The sequence below is a fragment of the Staurois parvus genome, unplaced genomic scaffold, assembly GCF_062004578.1.
Source record: "Staurois parvus isolate SC_StPar_1 unplaced genomic scaffold, SC_StPar_1.0 ptg001089l, whole genome shotgun sequence".
In the NCBI taxonomy this organism is placed as follows: domain Eukaryota; kingdom Metazoa; phylum Chordata; class Amphibia; order Anura; family Ranidae; genus Staurois; species Staurois parvus.
In genome coordinates, this window is record NW_028318885.1 from 7,501 (window position 1) to 26,206 (window position 18,706).

General features: G+C 40.1%; 1 protein-coding gene across 7 annotated transcripts in view; it reads left to right on the plus strand.

The window, feature by feature from the left end:
• The first annotated feature begins 455 nt into the window (after positions 1 to 455).
• NPAS3 (neuronal PAS domain protein 3) overlaps positions 456 to 18,706 on the plus strand; it is a 671,079-nt gene continuing 652,828 nt past the window's right edge. For 4 of the 7 annotated variants that reach the window (XM_089658666.1, XM_089658668.1, XM_089658673.1 and 1 more), the window contains exon 1: positions 457 to 829. In XM_089658666.1, the coding sequence (XP_089514792.1) occupies positions 681 to 829 (149 nt within the window). In that variant the 5' untranslated portion in view covers positions 457 to 680. Of the gene's footprint in view, positions 830 to 942; positions 1,023 to 18,706 lie in introns of those variants that run through there. The other 3 variants (XM_089658669.1, XM_089658671.1, XM_089658674.1) reach the window with 3 other exon arrangements.

Here is an 18,706-nt window from a genome sequence, read left to right on the forward strand (position 1 = left end):
TGTAGATATATGTGGTGTATATATATATATATATAATGTATGGATGTGGAGATGTGTGGTGTATATATATATATATAGAGAATGTATGGATGTGGAGATGTGTGGTGTATATATATATATAGAGAATGTATGGATGTGGAGATGTGTGGTGTATATATATATAGAATGTATGGATGTAGATATGTGTGGTGTATATATATATATATAGAATGTATGGATGTGGAGATGTGTGGTGTATATATATATATAATGTATGGATGTAGATATATGTGGTGTATATATATATATATATAATGTATGGATGTAGATATATGTGGTGTGTATATATATATATATATATATAATGTATGGATGTAGATATATGTGGTGTATATATATATATATATATAGAATGTATGGATGTGGAGATGTGTCCTCCGGTGCAGTGTGTAGTCCCCAGTCACTAGTTGCAGGCTCAGTAGTAGCAGGCAGAGCTCAGTAGGAGGATGGTGTGAGGCTCCTCTCCTCTCCTCTGCTCTCCTCTCCCCCTCTCTGTCTCTCTCTCTCCTCTCTCTCTCTGTCTGTCTCCCTCTCTCTCCTCTCCCCGTCTCTCTCCCCGGGTCTCAGTGCCGGATGGTGTGCGGGATTCCCCGGGCAGGGGATGCGATCTGCCCGGCTTTAGTCGCTCAGCGGTCGCCGCGATGATCCGGATCTTCCCCGACTTCAGTGTGCAGGTGACGGCGGCTCCAGGGGCTGGCGGGGCTCCTCCCGAGCCCGGGGCGGCCAGGAGCGGGGGAACCAACGGGAGCCACCCGCACAATGTGCCCGGGGTCAGCTCGTACCAGCAGCGGTGAGTGCGGACTGTGTGCTGAGCACCATGCCATCCCTACATAGTTCTATGGGCACCTCACCTCCCCCCCCCCCCCCATCTCCCATCCCTGGCATCAACGGGGTATACAGAGCTCTGTGCCATTCCTCAAGGCAACCCTCCTACTGGCAGGTCCTCCGAGCTCCAGCGGGGGGATGTCGGGCACTTGGCTATGGTGAGTCACCCAAACCGATGGGGGGGGGGGTCACAGACCTTCAATGGGAATATGTGCTGGACTACAATGCCCGGCCGGGGGGGGGGGGGGGGACATGTATAGTCCATGCTGGGGGGATCCATCCATCACCCGATCATCACCCGATCATCATCCGATCACTCCCAGACACTTCCCTGTACTTTGAATGGGATGGACACCCATCACACCCGGGGCACAAACTTATTATTATCACCTGCCACCCGGACATCCCGCTAGATTTATTCCCCGACATGCTGGATGGAAATGTATATAATATATACACATATAAATATTTATCTATATAAGCAAAGCATTAGGTGTGTGACTAGATGACTATATATATGTGAATGTATGGATAAGTATATATCTACTATAGAATATGTTATATAGCACATTCACTATGGGGATCCTAGACATGCTTTTATATTATGTGCATTAGTGCTTGTCATTGTGAATTCTATAGAAATCTATCTATATATATAGAACTATGTGTGAGCAGTGTGTATAGTTGTGTTGGGGATTCAGAGTCCCATCTTCCCATCCACTGACATGTTAGAAACTAGTTTTCCTGGCTTGCCCTGTTCTGTGCCCTCCAGCCAGAGTCTGGGATGAGTCTTCCTCCCTCTGTAAATAGTCCCTGGGAATCCCTCATCCAGAGAAGTTTCCTCTTCACCTGCAATGAAAGAAAGATAGACAGATGATAGATAGATAGATAGATAGATAGATAGATAGATAGACAGATGATAGATAGATAGATAGATAGATAGATAGATAGATAGATAGAAGATACATAGATAGATAGATAGATAGATAGATAGATAGATAGATAGATAGAAGATACATAGATAGATAGATAGATAGATAGATAGATAGATAGATAGATAGATAGATAGCTATAGAAAGATAGATAGATAGATAGATAGATAGATAGATAGATAGATAGATAGAAGATAGATAGATAGATAGATAGATAGATAGCTATAGAAAGATAGATAGATAGATAGATAGATAGATAGATAGATAGATAGATGACTTTAATATGTCACTTTTCTGTCCACCTTCAAAGTTATCTTATACTTGGTACACTGTCATATATAATTCTAAAACAATATATATCATTATTTTAATATTTTTTTTATAAGCTTAAAAAAAAATTGCATTATCATCAATTTAGTACTTTTATATATCATTTCGAATTTAATAGTTATATACCGTGTGTATAATATATATAATTTTAACAGTTATATGATATATGTATATATATATATATATATATATATATATATATATATCATCATCATTGACATGATCATCATTACTTTAGTAGTAGAAAAATGAATATACATATAGGAGTATGAAGATTTTGTTTCCTTTATCAGTTATTTATTTTTTGGATTCTCTGTTTCTATATTAAACACACCATTTGATCCAGTTGCCCAGACATGTTATAATGTATGTGTCTGTACTCTTTATCCATCGCTATATGTGGCTGTTACTGTCTGTTTATGTCATTGCCGCTATCTGTCTGAAACGTTATTGAGAAGTGTGGGGTGGCTGCAGATCACTTTCCACATGTTCAGTGGTAACACATGTGACATTATTATATAGTCTCCATCACTTGTGTCCACATACAGCATGTGTCTCTTTCATATGATCTTAGTGAAAGCTGTGCTGTGTTTATATATATATATATATATATATATATATATATATATTTTTTTTTTAATTTTTTTTTTTATATATGTATAGGCTTTATGGCATGGTCAGATCTGTTCTTACCAACAGACTGACCATAAATTCTGGCATAAGGTATCTTTAATGGATTATGATCACCTATTGATGTATGTACCATCTGCTATTTATCGATCTATAATATATATATATATATATATATATAAATTATTTTAGAAGTACAATGTGTAAAGCTGTTGCTTTCTAGTTTTATAACTAGATGATTCCATATGTAGGTGTACATTTTAATTTATTTTAAGTATTTGACAAATAAGCAAATCAGTTCCTGAAGTATATTGAGATAATGATATCTGGCACTTATTTATTGTTTATATAATGTATTTGGTTTAAAGGTAAAAAAAGTCAGATTGAAGGTTATACATATTTCTTGCGCACACTTTAGATACAAGGAGATACGTGTTGGGATTTGGTTACATTTGTATGACAGGTGCCTGTACATATATAATATACTCTATAGGTATATACAGGTACATTCACATATACTCAGATATATTTTATAGCTGTTTGCTGCTGCTTAAATTGTGATTTTCTTCTGTAAGCCTCGCATGTACATTTCTATTAGAGCTTTCTATTTGGTTCCTAGTTGTTGGCCTATTATGAGCAATTTCTAAGGCATTGCAAGTATCTCTCCATCCCAATCTTTGGATGTGATTGAAGCTCTAATACTCTGCAAGCCGTGTCCTTCAGAGGTGGATGAGAATTGGAAATCAGCAGGGGTTAATCATATTCCTCTCTCTACCCGCACCTTGTTTATCAGAACATATGGAAATGGCCTGTCACTCCCCAAAGTGCTAGGGATCAGTCATAGGACGGGGACAAGGGAAGGAGGGGGAGCAGAGGTCAGCCAAGAAAGACAATGAGACATTGATTTCAACGCAGAGCTTGCAATCGAACACAATAATACATCTCGTTAAACACAAACTTATACAGAAAAAAAAAGAAACACCATGACACAAGACATTGCTTTGCCAAAAATGTTAGGGATAAAACTTACAATATCCAGTCATCTTATATTCTTTGTTATTTCTTTGCCTGATTTACATTAGGCTTTTTCCTTGGGATTTTTCAGAAACTTTTTTTTTTTTATAGTATTAGTCAGTAAAGAAGAAGAGAGTTCAAAGAATTGGCATTATCCAGTATAATGGCAAAAGTCTACTAGATACTAAGCATGAAGTGCTGTGTGTTATTCATGAATACATTTTTGTTGCTATAGCATAGTATAAAAAGTATAGGTATAGTTTTTATTTTGCAAACAAAAAAAACCCCCATAAAACATATTAAAATAATAGTAACTATCAAAAGTATTCATGCTACCCCTGCGCCTCAGTATATATATATATATATATATATATATATATATATATATATATATATATATCTTTATTATTTTTTATTGGTGTTTCAACTTACTTACTTTGATTCCTACGCTGTGATTTTTTATTTGTGCTCTTTCTTTTAAAATGAATGTTACCAAGCATTCCTATAGTACACGCTGTCTGCTCCTTCACACATCACTGCAGCATCTTTTCAAAGGAAAATAGCAATACTCTTTTTGCTAACGCTGATTACAGAAGCGATCATAATCCTGATTACATTAACCCTTTCTGCACTTATAGAGACAGGATCAGTAAGTGTGCAAAGAGGTTGTTGAATATGAAAGGAGACCAAACAGAGAGGCTGGATTTACTGCAGAAAATAAAAAGAAAGGTTTTTTTTTTTTCATAGTCTGAGAATGACATATGGTTTATATACCATTTGTGTTTCTTAGAAATGTATGATAATGCGTTCGATATATTGACAGTTTATTGCTTATATCTTGATTGAATTGTTAGAGGTAATATGCTGATCCTAACAATGCAGATCAGTCTACTTAAAATTTGAGCCGATAGCTTGTGCGCTATCTGTTGCTTGATGTCCACTAGTTTCCATCTCTGACTTCGTAGGATGCAAGAAAATTGGAGTTCTAGAGCATAGGTATGCGTTGTTATGAGTAGTGCATCACCAAAGCTTCATTACGATGGAACTGCAGAATTACTAAAATGTTTTGCGCCTATCGGGTAAAAATGCGTACAGTACTTCGTTTGTCTATATAGCCTGTCCTGTCATAATAATGTGTTACATGGCTTCTCCGTTATGACGCCTGACAGACAGATCTTTGATTAAGGTCTCTGGTAGAAGATCTAGACATCCTTCTGTGGACTACTCCCCACAACGATCCACTTCAACTGTTCTCTGACTTGTCTAATATTTGGACAAGATGCTTGGATGTTGAAAAAAATGTTCCTTTCGCTAAAGAAATAAGGGAAATGTCCAATAGTTGGTGACATAGATTTCCCGGTATTGTCAAGAATCTCTGTGAGCAATAACAAGAATGTCCAATGCTTAAAGATGCTAATTTTCACTCTAGGGTAAATTTAAACATTGCCCGGTCGCAATCCAAAATGATGTTCCAATAAACCAGTTGTGAGTATTCTTTCAGTACAACCAGACATTACCAACGCGTCCCCTTCTTTTCTCCAAATATATTTTCTGCTAAAGACATTATAAGAAGCTCTTGCTTGACCATAGGGTTAGCGGAGATAGAGCTTTCCCATTGCCGTATTACTCTTCTGCTAGCTGAAGTTATAAGCAGGAAAGAGCACACATTTTGTGCTTTGCTTTTTGATCATAGTGTGAGAATGCCTCTGGTCACAGAGCATCTCATATATGAATTTACATGGTATTACTTGGTCTGGGGGAAGGTTTGCATCCAAGTGCATACCGAGGGGCAGCCAGGAGGCCATGGCCAGGAGAATCAGGAAAATAGCCACTGCAGGCCTCATCAAAGGGCTGGAACTCCCCAACATTAGTGGCTTTTTTGTAGAACCTGTTACTTCTATGAGCAATCCATGATGGTAGCGGGAAGGCTCTCCTATTAAATATTACTTTTTGCCAACAGCAGATGTGAAGAAGGGGAAAACCAGAGATAGTTGGACCCCTGAAATAGCAATAGAATTTCTATCTCATTGTTTTTCCAAAATGGATATTGGATGCGCTGAGTGGCTTGGCTACCCAGAATAATAACTTGAAATACATTTAAAAAAATTAGATAAAGTGTTCTCCATAGAACCTTCAATGATTACAGAAATGTCCATATCTTGGAAAATCTCTACAAGTGTTACCGAGCATTTACCGAACAATGAATAAGCGAAAGTATAGAAGCAAGTAAAGAATTGAGAGAGAAATTTTGATTTTAATAAAGAGAAATTTACTGTATGGATAGTGTAAATATCTAAAAGAGTCAGTGGGGTTGATTTACTAAGGACAAATAGTTCATTTTGCAAGGGAAGTTGGATTTTGTTTGTTCAACTTAAATAAATCAGTGTCCCCTTTCTGCTAAGATTTAACAATTTATCATGTTAAAGGTAGGTAATCTATCTTAAATGTAGTGTTTTGGCTACCCAGGTTAATAATTTGAGTTAAATCTTTAAAAATAGATAAAGGTTTTTACATGTGTTAGTTCAAATTTATAATAATTCCCTATTTTGTTTCTGTGAAGGTATGTGAAACGTTATCACTGCAAAGATAGGTGACTTTTCGGAAATGGATATTAGACATACGGAGTGTCTTGGCTAATCAGGATAACAATTTGAATTAAATTTGAAAAGTTGGATAGAGGTTATTACATTTGTTAGTTCACCTTTATCATAGCTCAGTGTCCTGTGTCTTTGAAGGCATTTAACATGTTATCATGTAAAAGATAGGTAACCTATCGTCCATGGATATAGATGTATGGAGAGTGTCTTGGCTACCCAGGATAATAATTTGAATTAAATTTTAAAAAATCAGATAATGGTTATTTGACTTTATCTTAGCTCAGTGTCCTGTTTCTTGGAAGGCATGTAATAGGTTATTATGTAAAAGACAGGTAGCTTACCCAAAATGGATATTAGATGTGCTAAGTGGCATGGCTACCCTGGATAATAATTTGAATTCAATTTAAAAATAAGAAAAAAGCACCAAGCACATACAGCTGACTTCCTTTGGTCTCCATAGGCACTGGCTTACTACAGAATTCACACTGGCTGGAGTAGAGATAGTTCTTTCATAGCCACTATAGGAGAGATAATCATGGCTGCTCTTACTAAATTAATGCCTAATTTACAGAACAAACATAATTCAGTGCTTAATTGCCCTTAGAAAAGCCTCTATGAAAAAGAAGTGTTTTTTTATAAAAATTTAAATATGTATTTTTTTTTAACGGACTCTTTTTTTTATGCTGTCAAAAAAAGACATGATGATAAAATATGAAAGCTATGGCCAACAGAGGATTAATATGTGTGATATTCATAAAGATCCAGGTGAGATAAATTCATAAAGAAGAACTCTGGGCTGTGAAAATCAGGTTACTGTTTTTATATGGGGAGTTGTTGTAATCAGTACATATAACCAAATAAAGTGATCATTATTCCCCACTATGCCCTGTATCAAATTATATCACTCTCCTATCTATCCCGAGCTTCTGCATCTAAAAACCTGTGATGCACAACATAGTTCATAGTTTATGTTCATAGTACATATAACCAACAAAAACTTTTACCTAGTCTTCTGGCAACAGGAAAGCAGCTGATATGCAGCCCTTGGCGGCATGCTTTCCTTTTAGTGCAGCTTACACAGAGTAGAATAGGGGAACCTGCTTTTGCATTATGAGAGCAAAATGTACTAAACCACTAAATGCTAAGAAGGAATGGCCACATACAGGAGCTATGATTCAAATCTCCAAAGGTGCGGATGACAGATTTAATCGGAGCAGACACCTGAATGCTAATATTCCCAGAGACTAGCATAGATTTCTAAAATCAAAATAGGATTGCTTTATATAGCCATTTTAGATGCAAATAGTATTTAAATGATTTAACCCTGGAAAGTGTCAGCTGTTATATTGGGAGAGGTTAAATTAGATTTTTTTTTAGTGTTACTTGTCCCACTGTACTTTATTTTATGCATATTTTTTAATTCAACAGAACTGCATTGTGTCATGATTTAATATGCATTAGCATAAATATTGTCTGTAAATTAGTTACAATTATTTTAGATAACAAATGAATGTACTTTCTTTACAGTTCATTAAAATATTAATTATAATAATAATAATTGTTTTATATATATATATATATATATATATATATATATATATATATATATATATATATAATAGTTTTATTCAGCAATCATAAGTTTTTAAACACAGAAGCAATAAATAACCAAAAGCATAGAAGCAATTAAAGAATTGAGAGAGAAACTTTTATTTTTATAAAGAGAAATTTACTGTATTGATAGTGTAAATATCTAAAAGAGTCAGTGGGGTTGATTTACTAAGGACAAATAGACAGTTCATTTTGCAAGGGAAGTTGGATTTTGCAAATGAAATCTCCCTAGAGCTTAGTGAATGAGGCGAAGTTCTTCTGACTTCCATCATCCAATCCTGTTCCAGGGTAAAGTGCTGTATTTGTATTTCCCATGATTGAGTATTCTTTGCAAAGTGAAATTTCACTACATTCCCTAAGTCCAGGGGAAATTTCTGATGCAAAGTGCAAACTCCATCCAAAGGAAACAGCCTATCTTCCTCTAGTAAATCAACCCACTGTCTTCAGCTCAGTTAAAACGAATGTTTGAAAGGAATGTGACTTACCATAATGTATTTGACACCCTGGGCAGATCATTTTAGAAACCCCCTACAAAATTATTTTGAGTAATATTCTATGAAAATATAATAACTGCAGAAAGAAGGCAGAGAGTATAAATTGTGGTGTCCTCTGACATTAGTGCATTAGTGGTTAATGTAGAAGTAAGCCCCTTACACTGGTGCTTAGTGGAAAATTGCATTTATTTATTATTACAGGTACTTGTATAGTGCTGACAGTTTATGCAGCGCTTTACTTATATATTGTACGTTCACATCAGTCCCTGCCCTCAAGGAGCTTACAATCTAAAGTCCCTTGACCCACATCCTCATGCTAGGGTCAATTTAAACAGAATCCAATTAGCCTATCAGCATGTCTTCGGCGTGTAGGAGGAAACCCATGCAGGCACATGGAGAACACAAAACTCAAGCAGGTAGTGCCGTGGTTGGGATTTGAACCAATGATCCTAGTGCTTGTAGGTTGAAGTGATGACCACCTAGCCACTGTGCTGCCCCATGGCATGGGCAGTCAGTGTAAGTTGAAGATCAGTCCATCATTGCTCACTTCTCAAGGTACCCCTAGTACATGTATGTAGCAGGTTACGCCATGTAGATTATTTTGCATACTTCTTTAACAGATGTTAAAGTCTTATTAAACCTTTAAAACATTTTTTTCTTAGTCTAACTTACTTGCTTTGACATATGCACAGTCATTTTCTTCCCAGGTCCCTCCATACTGCAGAAGATCTACTTGAAGGTATTTGCCACTATACTTCCTCCTATGAGGTTGTTACACTGCCTTGTGGGGTCTCTCTGGAGCTCCAATGTAGCCACCCATACATGCACACCCCCAACTTGGACTAGTGCTTCAATAGAAGCCACACAGATTGCCTGCCAAGATACAAGGATGATGCTCCATCCGCCAGCTCTAGACTGACATTGGGAATTGGATGCAGGATGGACCAGCAGAAAGCATGGGGTTGATTTACTAAAACTGAAGAGTGCAAAATCTGGTGCAGCTGTGTAGCCAATCGGCTTGTAACTACAACTTGTTCAATTAAGCTTTGACAAAAAAAATGGAAGCCAATTGGTTTCTAAGCAGAGCTGCACTGGATTGTGCACTCTCCAGTTTTAGTAAACCAACCCTCTGTGTCATGAGAGCAGGCATGTGCTGTATGATAAACACACAGAGCATCTTAATGTTGTCCCTGTGTCATTGTGTGTTCCTGTGATGTTTACTGTACATGCTTTCTGCCCAAAAATTTGGGGAAACCCTGGATTTTTATAAGGTAAAAATAAAAAGCATTTGTAAGATAAAGGTTTAATACAACTTTACTATTCAGTCTGTTTACATGGTTTGGTCCCTGTATGGTTTTCCTAACTATATGAATTACATGCTAGTATTATAATATTTTTAATATATTTATACTCACACATAAAGTACAGTGTACCTAACAAATACACATTGCCTTGTCTTGTGGGCAGTGGTGTATTTAGTTCATGCGCTGCCCTAAGCAACACTAAAATCTGGTGCCCCCGAACCTACCAGCATTCCCCCCCCCCTGCCACCGCCGTCCGCAGCCCATCAGCGCAATCCCCCCCATCCTTCCACCGCCGCCACCACCAACCAACACACATCCCCCACTGACCCCTTCTCGCTACCGCAACCAGCTGTTTCATGGACTAAACTTAACTCCTTGGCGCCAAGCGTGCACAAATATGTGGTCTTTTGGCAGCTGGACCTTGGTGCCAAGGGGCCGCATATTTGCGTGCCCAATGTAAACAAAACATGTGTCAGGAGCACACGCCCTACATGCTCCCGCACATTTACCGGCGCCTCACGGAAAGGTCCTGATTGCTACTTGCGGTCGAGAGCTTTCCGATCATGTGACCGGTTTGACAGCCAATCACAGCGGTCACATGACCCTAAACACAGCGGTCACATGACCCTAAACTCTGCCCCACCTCACGGCGTCACAAACCCTTTAAAGTGTCAGGAGGCACTGGATCCAAGGGGTTAACATCCAAAATCAAATCAGCCGGCCTTTCCAGCACCCTCCAGCAGCACGCAGCCTCCTCTGGATCTCATGGCACAGCTGACCAGGTCCCCATCCTTGCCACTTGTGTCTCTTCTTCCAGGGGGCGGCACTGCTCCCCTGAAAATTGCCGCCCTAGGCAAATGCCTTGTTTGCCTTGTGCCCACACTGCAGCTTGTGGGGCATAGTCAGTAAAATTGTGTTTGTTGTATTTTTAGACGTAGCACTGATGATATTTTGGGCATAGAAGTGAAAACTAGACGTTGAAGTGGAAATGTGCAAATTATATGAAAACACATATGAATAGGTCTGGCACTAGCATTTATACAACAGTTTTTGTTTTTCTTGGTCCCCCATAGCTTTATTACTTGTTGATATTGCCAGTAAATCTGTTACTTTTTCATTGCCTTTAGTTGGGTGGCAACACTGTTTTTTCTGCAGTGATATTGTGCAGCAGCGTTGTCACCCTGTTAACAGGGTAGCCTTAGAATGATATGTGGTTTTGGCTTTAGTAAGGAACATACAAATTAAAGACAACACTTTTATTTGCAGTTGCAGCAGCAAACTTGTTTTTCTTCTGAAAAAAAAGTTTTAAACTATAGAATAAATACTGACCCTTGTTAAAACCCTTGCCAATGTTATATGGTTTATCCCAACTCCTGTAACTGCCACTTTTGCTGGAAATCTTGGTATGTTTGTGGAAGAAAAATATAAGTTATATAAAAAAGGAATGTATATAGTGCATACTATCATTATAGGTATTCACCACACATATTTATCAGAATACAATAGTTTTGTTATAGTGGTTCTGGAAACCAAAAAATGCATAAGGGGATGGATGGATTTTATTTTTTTTTTATCTAGGCATGTTGGTTGAATGAGCCTTGATGCTGGTATTCTGGTTTTTCAGGGACTCCAGTTGCTGAAATTAGGAAAGGCCGGGGGTTGTGTTCTCTACCTATTTTGGACCTTTTGTTGTGTCTCATAGTGAGCAGATGGTGCATGGTCCAACTGAGAAGCATATGAGAGAGCTTGCTAAATCTGGAGAATGTGGAATACATTATGCCTAGATGAAGGTAGACTGAGTAGAACTTCTGATTTCATAATGGTTGCAGAGAGCATTGCCATTTGATAGATTTATTTCACCTAAAGTTGAACCCTAAAACCTAATGGAGTATGCATGCTATAAATGGTTGATATGTTTTCCATAATTCTCAAAGCTTTATAGCATGGGCTTTAAAATCTAAGGGTACAAACAATAAATTATTTTGAGGCCAGTGTGCCTATTTTCTAAAGGGGTTGAGATTTTTCACACAAAATTGTGTAAATATTCACTTCAATGGTCCAATCTTGTGCCGATGAAATTAATACACAGTAATTTGCTCTTCACATGATTGGATAATTGAAGTGAATATTTACTTTAATATGTGAATATTCTCAACTTTTTTTTTTTTTTTTAGAAAATCAGCCTCCATTTTAGATGACATTTTGGTTTCTTTTTAATGAAAATGTTGTCATGTTACATTTTCATTGATGTGTAGTTTTCTGACATTGCCATTACTAGTCATACAATATGGTATGTTATACAGTATATACATATAGCACATATAACTGTAAAAAATATTTTTTTTTAAAGACCTTTGTGGATTTTTTCATGAATAGCTCCTAAAACATGATATGATCTTTAGCTTAGTTGCTAGTTTAGCAAATAACTCAAACTCTTGGCAAGAATGTAGCTATTTGTTTTATATTGAGAGCTATCTGCCTGAGTGATGTAGCCCAAGTCTTTAGAATCCTGTACTCCTTTCCAGTCTTATGGCTTCCATAAACACATATAGGGCCTTTAAAATATTTTTGATTAGGCTATATTGTACTTCGACTGAATTTTGTTGCATACCACAGGTGATTAGACATTTTTTTTCATTTGACATGTCAAACCCACACCTCTATTGACTGGTGTGAAATCTTCCTCCCCTGATTCTTCCCCACCCCTGCTGATGTGATCCTCTGGTGCTCAAGGGGGATTAATAAATCTGAGGGATGCATCATATGCACTCACACCCCTTCCTCACCCTCCCCTATTCATAGAAGCTGTACTATAGCTTCTATGAATTATAAATTATGGATAGAGGAGTTGGAACTTTCATTCATCCTCCTGTCCTCCATTCATGGATTATATTCCACTCATAGAAGCTGTAGCACAATTTCTATGAATGGAGGAGGGGTGCAGAAAGGGTGGGCATAGCTGGCACTATTGACAAGTGCATATAACAGGTCCCTCGGCTCTATTAACCCAACCAAACCAGAAGGGTGGGGGGATCAGAGGAAGATTTCTACTAAAGCAGCACAAGGGACACATTGCATTAACAGTAAGTAATGCTCCTTGTGCTTAATTGGAATACCGTACTCCAATGACTCTCATTTCAAAATGTCATTATGTTAGAAGTTTTCATATTTTTTTCCTGTGACTGTGAATATTGAAACCATTTTTCAACAAGGAAAGGACAATATAAGATACTGTAGAGTTGAGTTACTAAATGCAAATAGACTGTTCACTTTGCAAGGGAAATTGCACTTTCCAAGAGAATATTCCCCAGAGATTAATGAATAAAGCGAAGCTGACTTCCATCATCCAATCATGTGCAAGTAAAAATATTATTTTTAAATTTTCCTTGAATGTGATTGGGTATTTCTTGCAACGTAAAATGTCAACACATTCACTAAGCTCTGGGGAAAATTCACTTGCAAATTACAGCAACCGTGTGTGAGTTATTGTCTTTTACATTATGGCATAGAAGGTCAGATCACATTTTTGGAGCCTTTCCTTCAGAAATTTAATGGTGGTTTAGAAACTTTTGCACACAACTGTACAAAAAAGAAATATTTTTTAAAAATAAATAAATAAATAAAATAAATAAATAAATAAATATATATATACAATTTTGCCAATGAGGTACAGGGTGGAGTTCAGCAACTCAAAGTAATCAGAATGAATCTTTTTATTATCCTGAATTATTAAGCAGAAAGGTTGCTCAGTCTTAAATAAACCGGAAATTGTGTGACTATAGTGACTATAGTGACTATATCCAAGTAATGCACACGCATTAGCTATAATGTTTTTTCTGCTGTTCTAAGTCATTGGTATACATAGATTTCATACACAGGTACTTAGCCCTGAAATGAATGTCTATAGTAACATCTATGTGAAATGTGTCTATGTATATTTATATAACAGATCTTGTGTCTGGGATTGAATTTTAGTTATTTTCCCTCAAAAATCATGTTTAAATAGTGAGATTGCAGCTCAGTTAGTGATGAGATTGGGACGGCCTGCATGGTGTGTTCCCATGCTGTGTATTCTATATATTATTTATGCTATGATCAATACATTGTTTTTTTTTATGTGCAGCTGGAGAGATGCGAACAAATATCAATGCTTTAGGTAATTATACTTTTTATAAACCTAATATTTTTTAATCCTGCAATTAAAATGTTTAATGGATTGCTTACTGGCAGTAGACGAAGCTCTTGTTGAGCTGCAGTAAGTAAATGTATATCTTTGCATTCTAACATAGTGCACATAGTAGAGCCATGAAGTAAGCAACCAATCGCAGTTTAGATTTCACTATTGTAAAAGCGCACAACTGTTGAGAAGAATGAGAATTTAAATGATCTGGTTCCTATGTGTATCAGCAGATCACTGCCCCAAGGGTTGTTGTCTTGGTAAATATTTAATGAAATGCTATTGTTTAAAAAAAAAAATATTTAATGAAATAAACGTATTGAGCAATATATTATACATATAAAGGATACAAATCTCAGAAAAATAATACGGTTAATAAAGATTTGCAAAGAGCAGGGATGATGCGTAAATTGTCACAGTCTATGGCATCCAATCCAGTTTCTCAGTTGTAAAGTCTTTAGCAGTCATAACAAAGAAGAATGGTTTTGATTGGTTGCACTGGGTTACTGCCCTTCGCACATTGTGCTTTATCTGGTTAATTAAGCCAATAAGCATATAGGATGCTGCCATAGAGTACAGCTAGTGCTTCATAGGATAGTAAATTGATTTATGAGTGTTTTATGTTTCAGAATTTATATTATTTCAGTCTTAATTTACTCTGTAGGACAGGATCAGAGTCCCCAGTAAGAAAACAATTATTATTATTATTATACACGATTTATATAGCGCCAACAGTTTGCTCAGCGCTTTACAATATAACGGGAGAAAATACAGCAACAATACAGTTCAATACAAGAAGGATAGGAGGGCCCTGTTCCTTGGAGCTTACAATCTAAGAGGGAATGCATATATGACTTGTATGAAGTTTGTCGACATAGTGCCAAAGTTATAGTAATGGAGTATAGCGTATGTATGAAATGCTGCAGCCGTGGTTTATTTTGGCTTGTTTTTCTACTTGCCTATACTATGAAATATAATATTCATCATAATGATAATATATATTTAGAGCAATGATCCCTGATGTGAGCACAACACTGAATCCTGCAGTCCAATATGCATGAGCATGGATAGATTAAATAGGGTCTAGCCCTTTAAAGCATAGAGTAGTAAAATGCTGCACACGGTATACATTGAATTACTAGCAAATAATTGAATCAGTGAGTTTGCCACCCTGTACAGCACAGAAAGGAGGCAGCGCAGCCAGTGTTTGCTTTCACGAGAGCCCCGAAATTCAATTATTCTTCAGGCAATCTACTTGTACTACCATCTACTTTAGAAGCCAGCTGTCCAACCCTTTTTGCTGTCAAAGGAGCCTCTTGCTCATTTCTGAACAACCTACGGCAGATTCACATAGGGCGCAAAGAGTTAACCCATCAATGGCACTGCCCTGCATCCTGGCAGACGCAGCTCCAACATCAACCATCAACATTGCCTGACAGCGTAGGGGGAGGGGGTTGTTATGGGTCTGAGTGAGATGAACGTCAGCCCCTGTAATTGGAAGATGTAAAACACTGTGTGATCAGTATTGGTTTATTGACATGTCCAAGGATCTCGGCTTCTATTGTGAGCTCCTATTTATTCATTTTTCTGTCAGACATACGCACACACATTTATAGAATTATTGGTGCTTCATATACATTACACATAAACTGTGTCTCAGAATGCATGTGCCATGTGTCTGCATCAATGTAATAGACGTCTAAAGAAATCCTGGGTATATTCTGTATCAGATGCTAGCTGGGTAATGGTGCTCAGTATATGTAGATGTATTTAGTGCACATTTAATGCTAGTTGCTATATACCCATGGAAAAGTTCTGCTACACAGGTGTACTCATTGAAAAAAATTAAGTAATATATCACTAAATACATAATTTTTTAGCTGATTTTTATGTATCATTTTTGTGATGATTGCATTTACCATGTGTCCAACAGATATGCCATTTAGCAGGTGGCCCATGAGCTTGTTTTGTTTTAGGGCACATTGTTTTAAGACATCATTTTCAGGTATCAAGAAACCCCTGTTAAAACAAAAGCACGGTGGACCATTGGGGAATTGCTTCTTACACTGATAGTCAGTGGTAAGAATCATCTGGAAGAATGCCCCCCATTACTTTGGTGGTCAGTGGGAAGAATGTCCCCCTTACAGTGGTGGTTAGTGGGAAGAATGCTCTCCTTTTAGTGGTGGTGAGTGGGAAGAATGCCCTCCCCCCCTTACACTGATAGTCAGTGGTAAGAATCATCTGGAAGAATGCCCCCCATTACTTTGGTGGTCAGTGGGAAGAATGTCCCCCTTACAGTGGTGGTTAGTGGGAAGAATGCTTTCCTTTTAGTGGTGGTGAGTGGGAAGAATGCCCTCCCCCCCTTACACTGATAGTCAGTGGTAAGAATCATCTGGAAGAATGCCCCCCATTACTTTGGTGGTCAGTGGGAAGAATGTCCCCCTTACAGTGGTGGTTAGTGGGAAGAATGCTCTCCTTTTAGTGGTGGTGAGTGGGAAGAATGCCCCCCCTTACATTGATAGTCAGTGGGAAGAATGTTCCTCTTTTAGTGGTGATTAGTGGAAAGAATGATCCCCTTACATTGGTAGGCAGTGGGGAGAATGTTCCTTGTGCAATGGTGTTTAGTGGAAGAGTGCACCTTACATTGTTGGTCAGTGGGAAGAAAGCCCCCCCTCCCGTGGTAGACAATGGGAAGAATGCTTCCCTTTTAATGGTCACCAGTCGGAAGAATGCCTCCCTTACATTGATGGCGAGTTGGAATAATGATCCCCTTTTAATGGTGGCCAGTGGGAAGAATGCCCTCACCCTTACATTGGTGGTCAGTGGCAAGAATGCCCCTTACAGTGGTGACCAGTGGGAAGAATACCCCCCCTTACATTGAATGCCTCCCTCACATTGATAGTGAGTTGGAAGAATGGTTCCCTTTTAGTGGTGGCCAGTGGGAAGAATGCCCTCGCCCTTACATTGGTGGTCAGTGGGAAGAATGCCCCCCTTACAGTTGTGACCAATGGGAAGAATATGCCCCCCCCGTAACGAAAGTGAAGGCAGGACAGAGCACACGGAGAAGATGGGGAACACACAAAGCTTTATTGAAACAACAAAATGACAGACACTCAATGGGGAAATGGCAGGGGGGTGTTCGGTGACAGGCAGGCAATCCACCCCTGGACTGGGGTCTCGGACAGCAGGCAGCCGATCTCCCCCCTAGGCTTGGGGCCTCAGCCGAGCTCCCTCCGTGACTGGACAGCAGATTGGAGTCTCGGGCAACAGGTGGGCAACCTACCCCTGGGCAGGGGTCTCGGGCAACAGGCAGTCAATCTCCCCCCTAGGCTTGGGGCCTCAGCCGAGCTCCCTCCGTGACTGCACAGCGGATTGGAGTCTCGGGCAACAGGCGGGCAACCTACCCCTGGGCAAGGGTCTCGGGCAACAGGCACGCAATCTCCCCCTTAGGCTTGGGGCCTCAGCCGAGGTCCCTCCGTGACTGCACTGCGGATTGGAGTCTCGGGTAACAGGCGGACAACCTACCCCTGGGCAGGGGTCTCGGGCAACAGGCAGGCAATCTCCCCCCTAGGCTTGGGGGGTCCCAGGCAGAGTCTGGTCATGAGGGTCCCGCCTCAGCCGAGCTCCCTCCGTGACTGGACAGCGGATTGGAGACTCGGGCAACAGGCGGGCAACCTACCCCTGGGCAGGGGTCTCGGGGATTCAACGGGACTCTAGCTGTGGAGTCTGGACTAGCACAGCTCCCACCCAGCATTCTAGGGACATCGGGTTCACGGGGACTCAACGGGTAGCGATGGCTCAAGCACTCAGGGGCATCACAGGTAGCTATACTCCGGGCACGCCACGGGGCGGTTCAAGTAAGGGTAGTCTAGGCGTGTAGTAGGGCAGTTCATAACCCAGGTGGTCTGTGCGCACAACAGGGCCAGCTCAGGACACGGGTGGTCAGTGCACACAGCAGGGACAGTTCAAAACACGGTTGGTCGGTGCACACAGCAGGGACAGTTCAGAACACGGGTGGTCGGTGCACACAGCAGGGACAGTTCAGAACACGGGTGGTCGGTGCACACAGCAGGGACAGTTAAATACACAGGTGGTTGGTGCACACAGCAGGGACAGTTCAAAACACGGGTGGTCGGTGCACACAGCAGGGACAGTTCAGGACACGAGTAGTCTGTGCGCACAACAGGGACAGTTCAGGTCACGGGGAAGGTCGGTGCGCACAACAGGGACAATTCAGGACACGGGTAGTCTGGGCACACAACAGGGACAGTTTAGGACATGGGGGAGGTCGGTGCGCACAACAGGGACAGTTCAGAACATGGGTAGTCTGTGCGCACACCACGGGCAGTTCATGGCTTCTAGGGACACTCACGGTAGGCGACTTGCAGACGCTCAGCAGTAGGTGGCTTCCAGGGACCCTCACAGCAGCTGGCTCCTCCAGGGGCCTAGCGATCAGTAGTAAGGGCCCTCACGGCGGCCGGCTCCTCCAGGGGCCCAGCGACCAGAAGGCAGGGGCCCTCACAGCGGCCAGCTTCTCCAGGGGCCCAGCGACCAGCAGGCAGGGGCCCTCACAGCGGCCAGCTTCCCCAGGGGCCCAGCAATCAGCAGCAGGGGCCCTCACAGCGGCCAGCTTCTCCAGGGGCCCAGTGATCAGAAGGCAGGGGTTCTCACAGCGGCTGGCTTCTCCAGGGCCCAGCGACCAGCAGGTAGGGACCCTCACAGCGGCCAGCTTCTCCATGGGCCCAGCGATCAG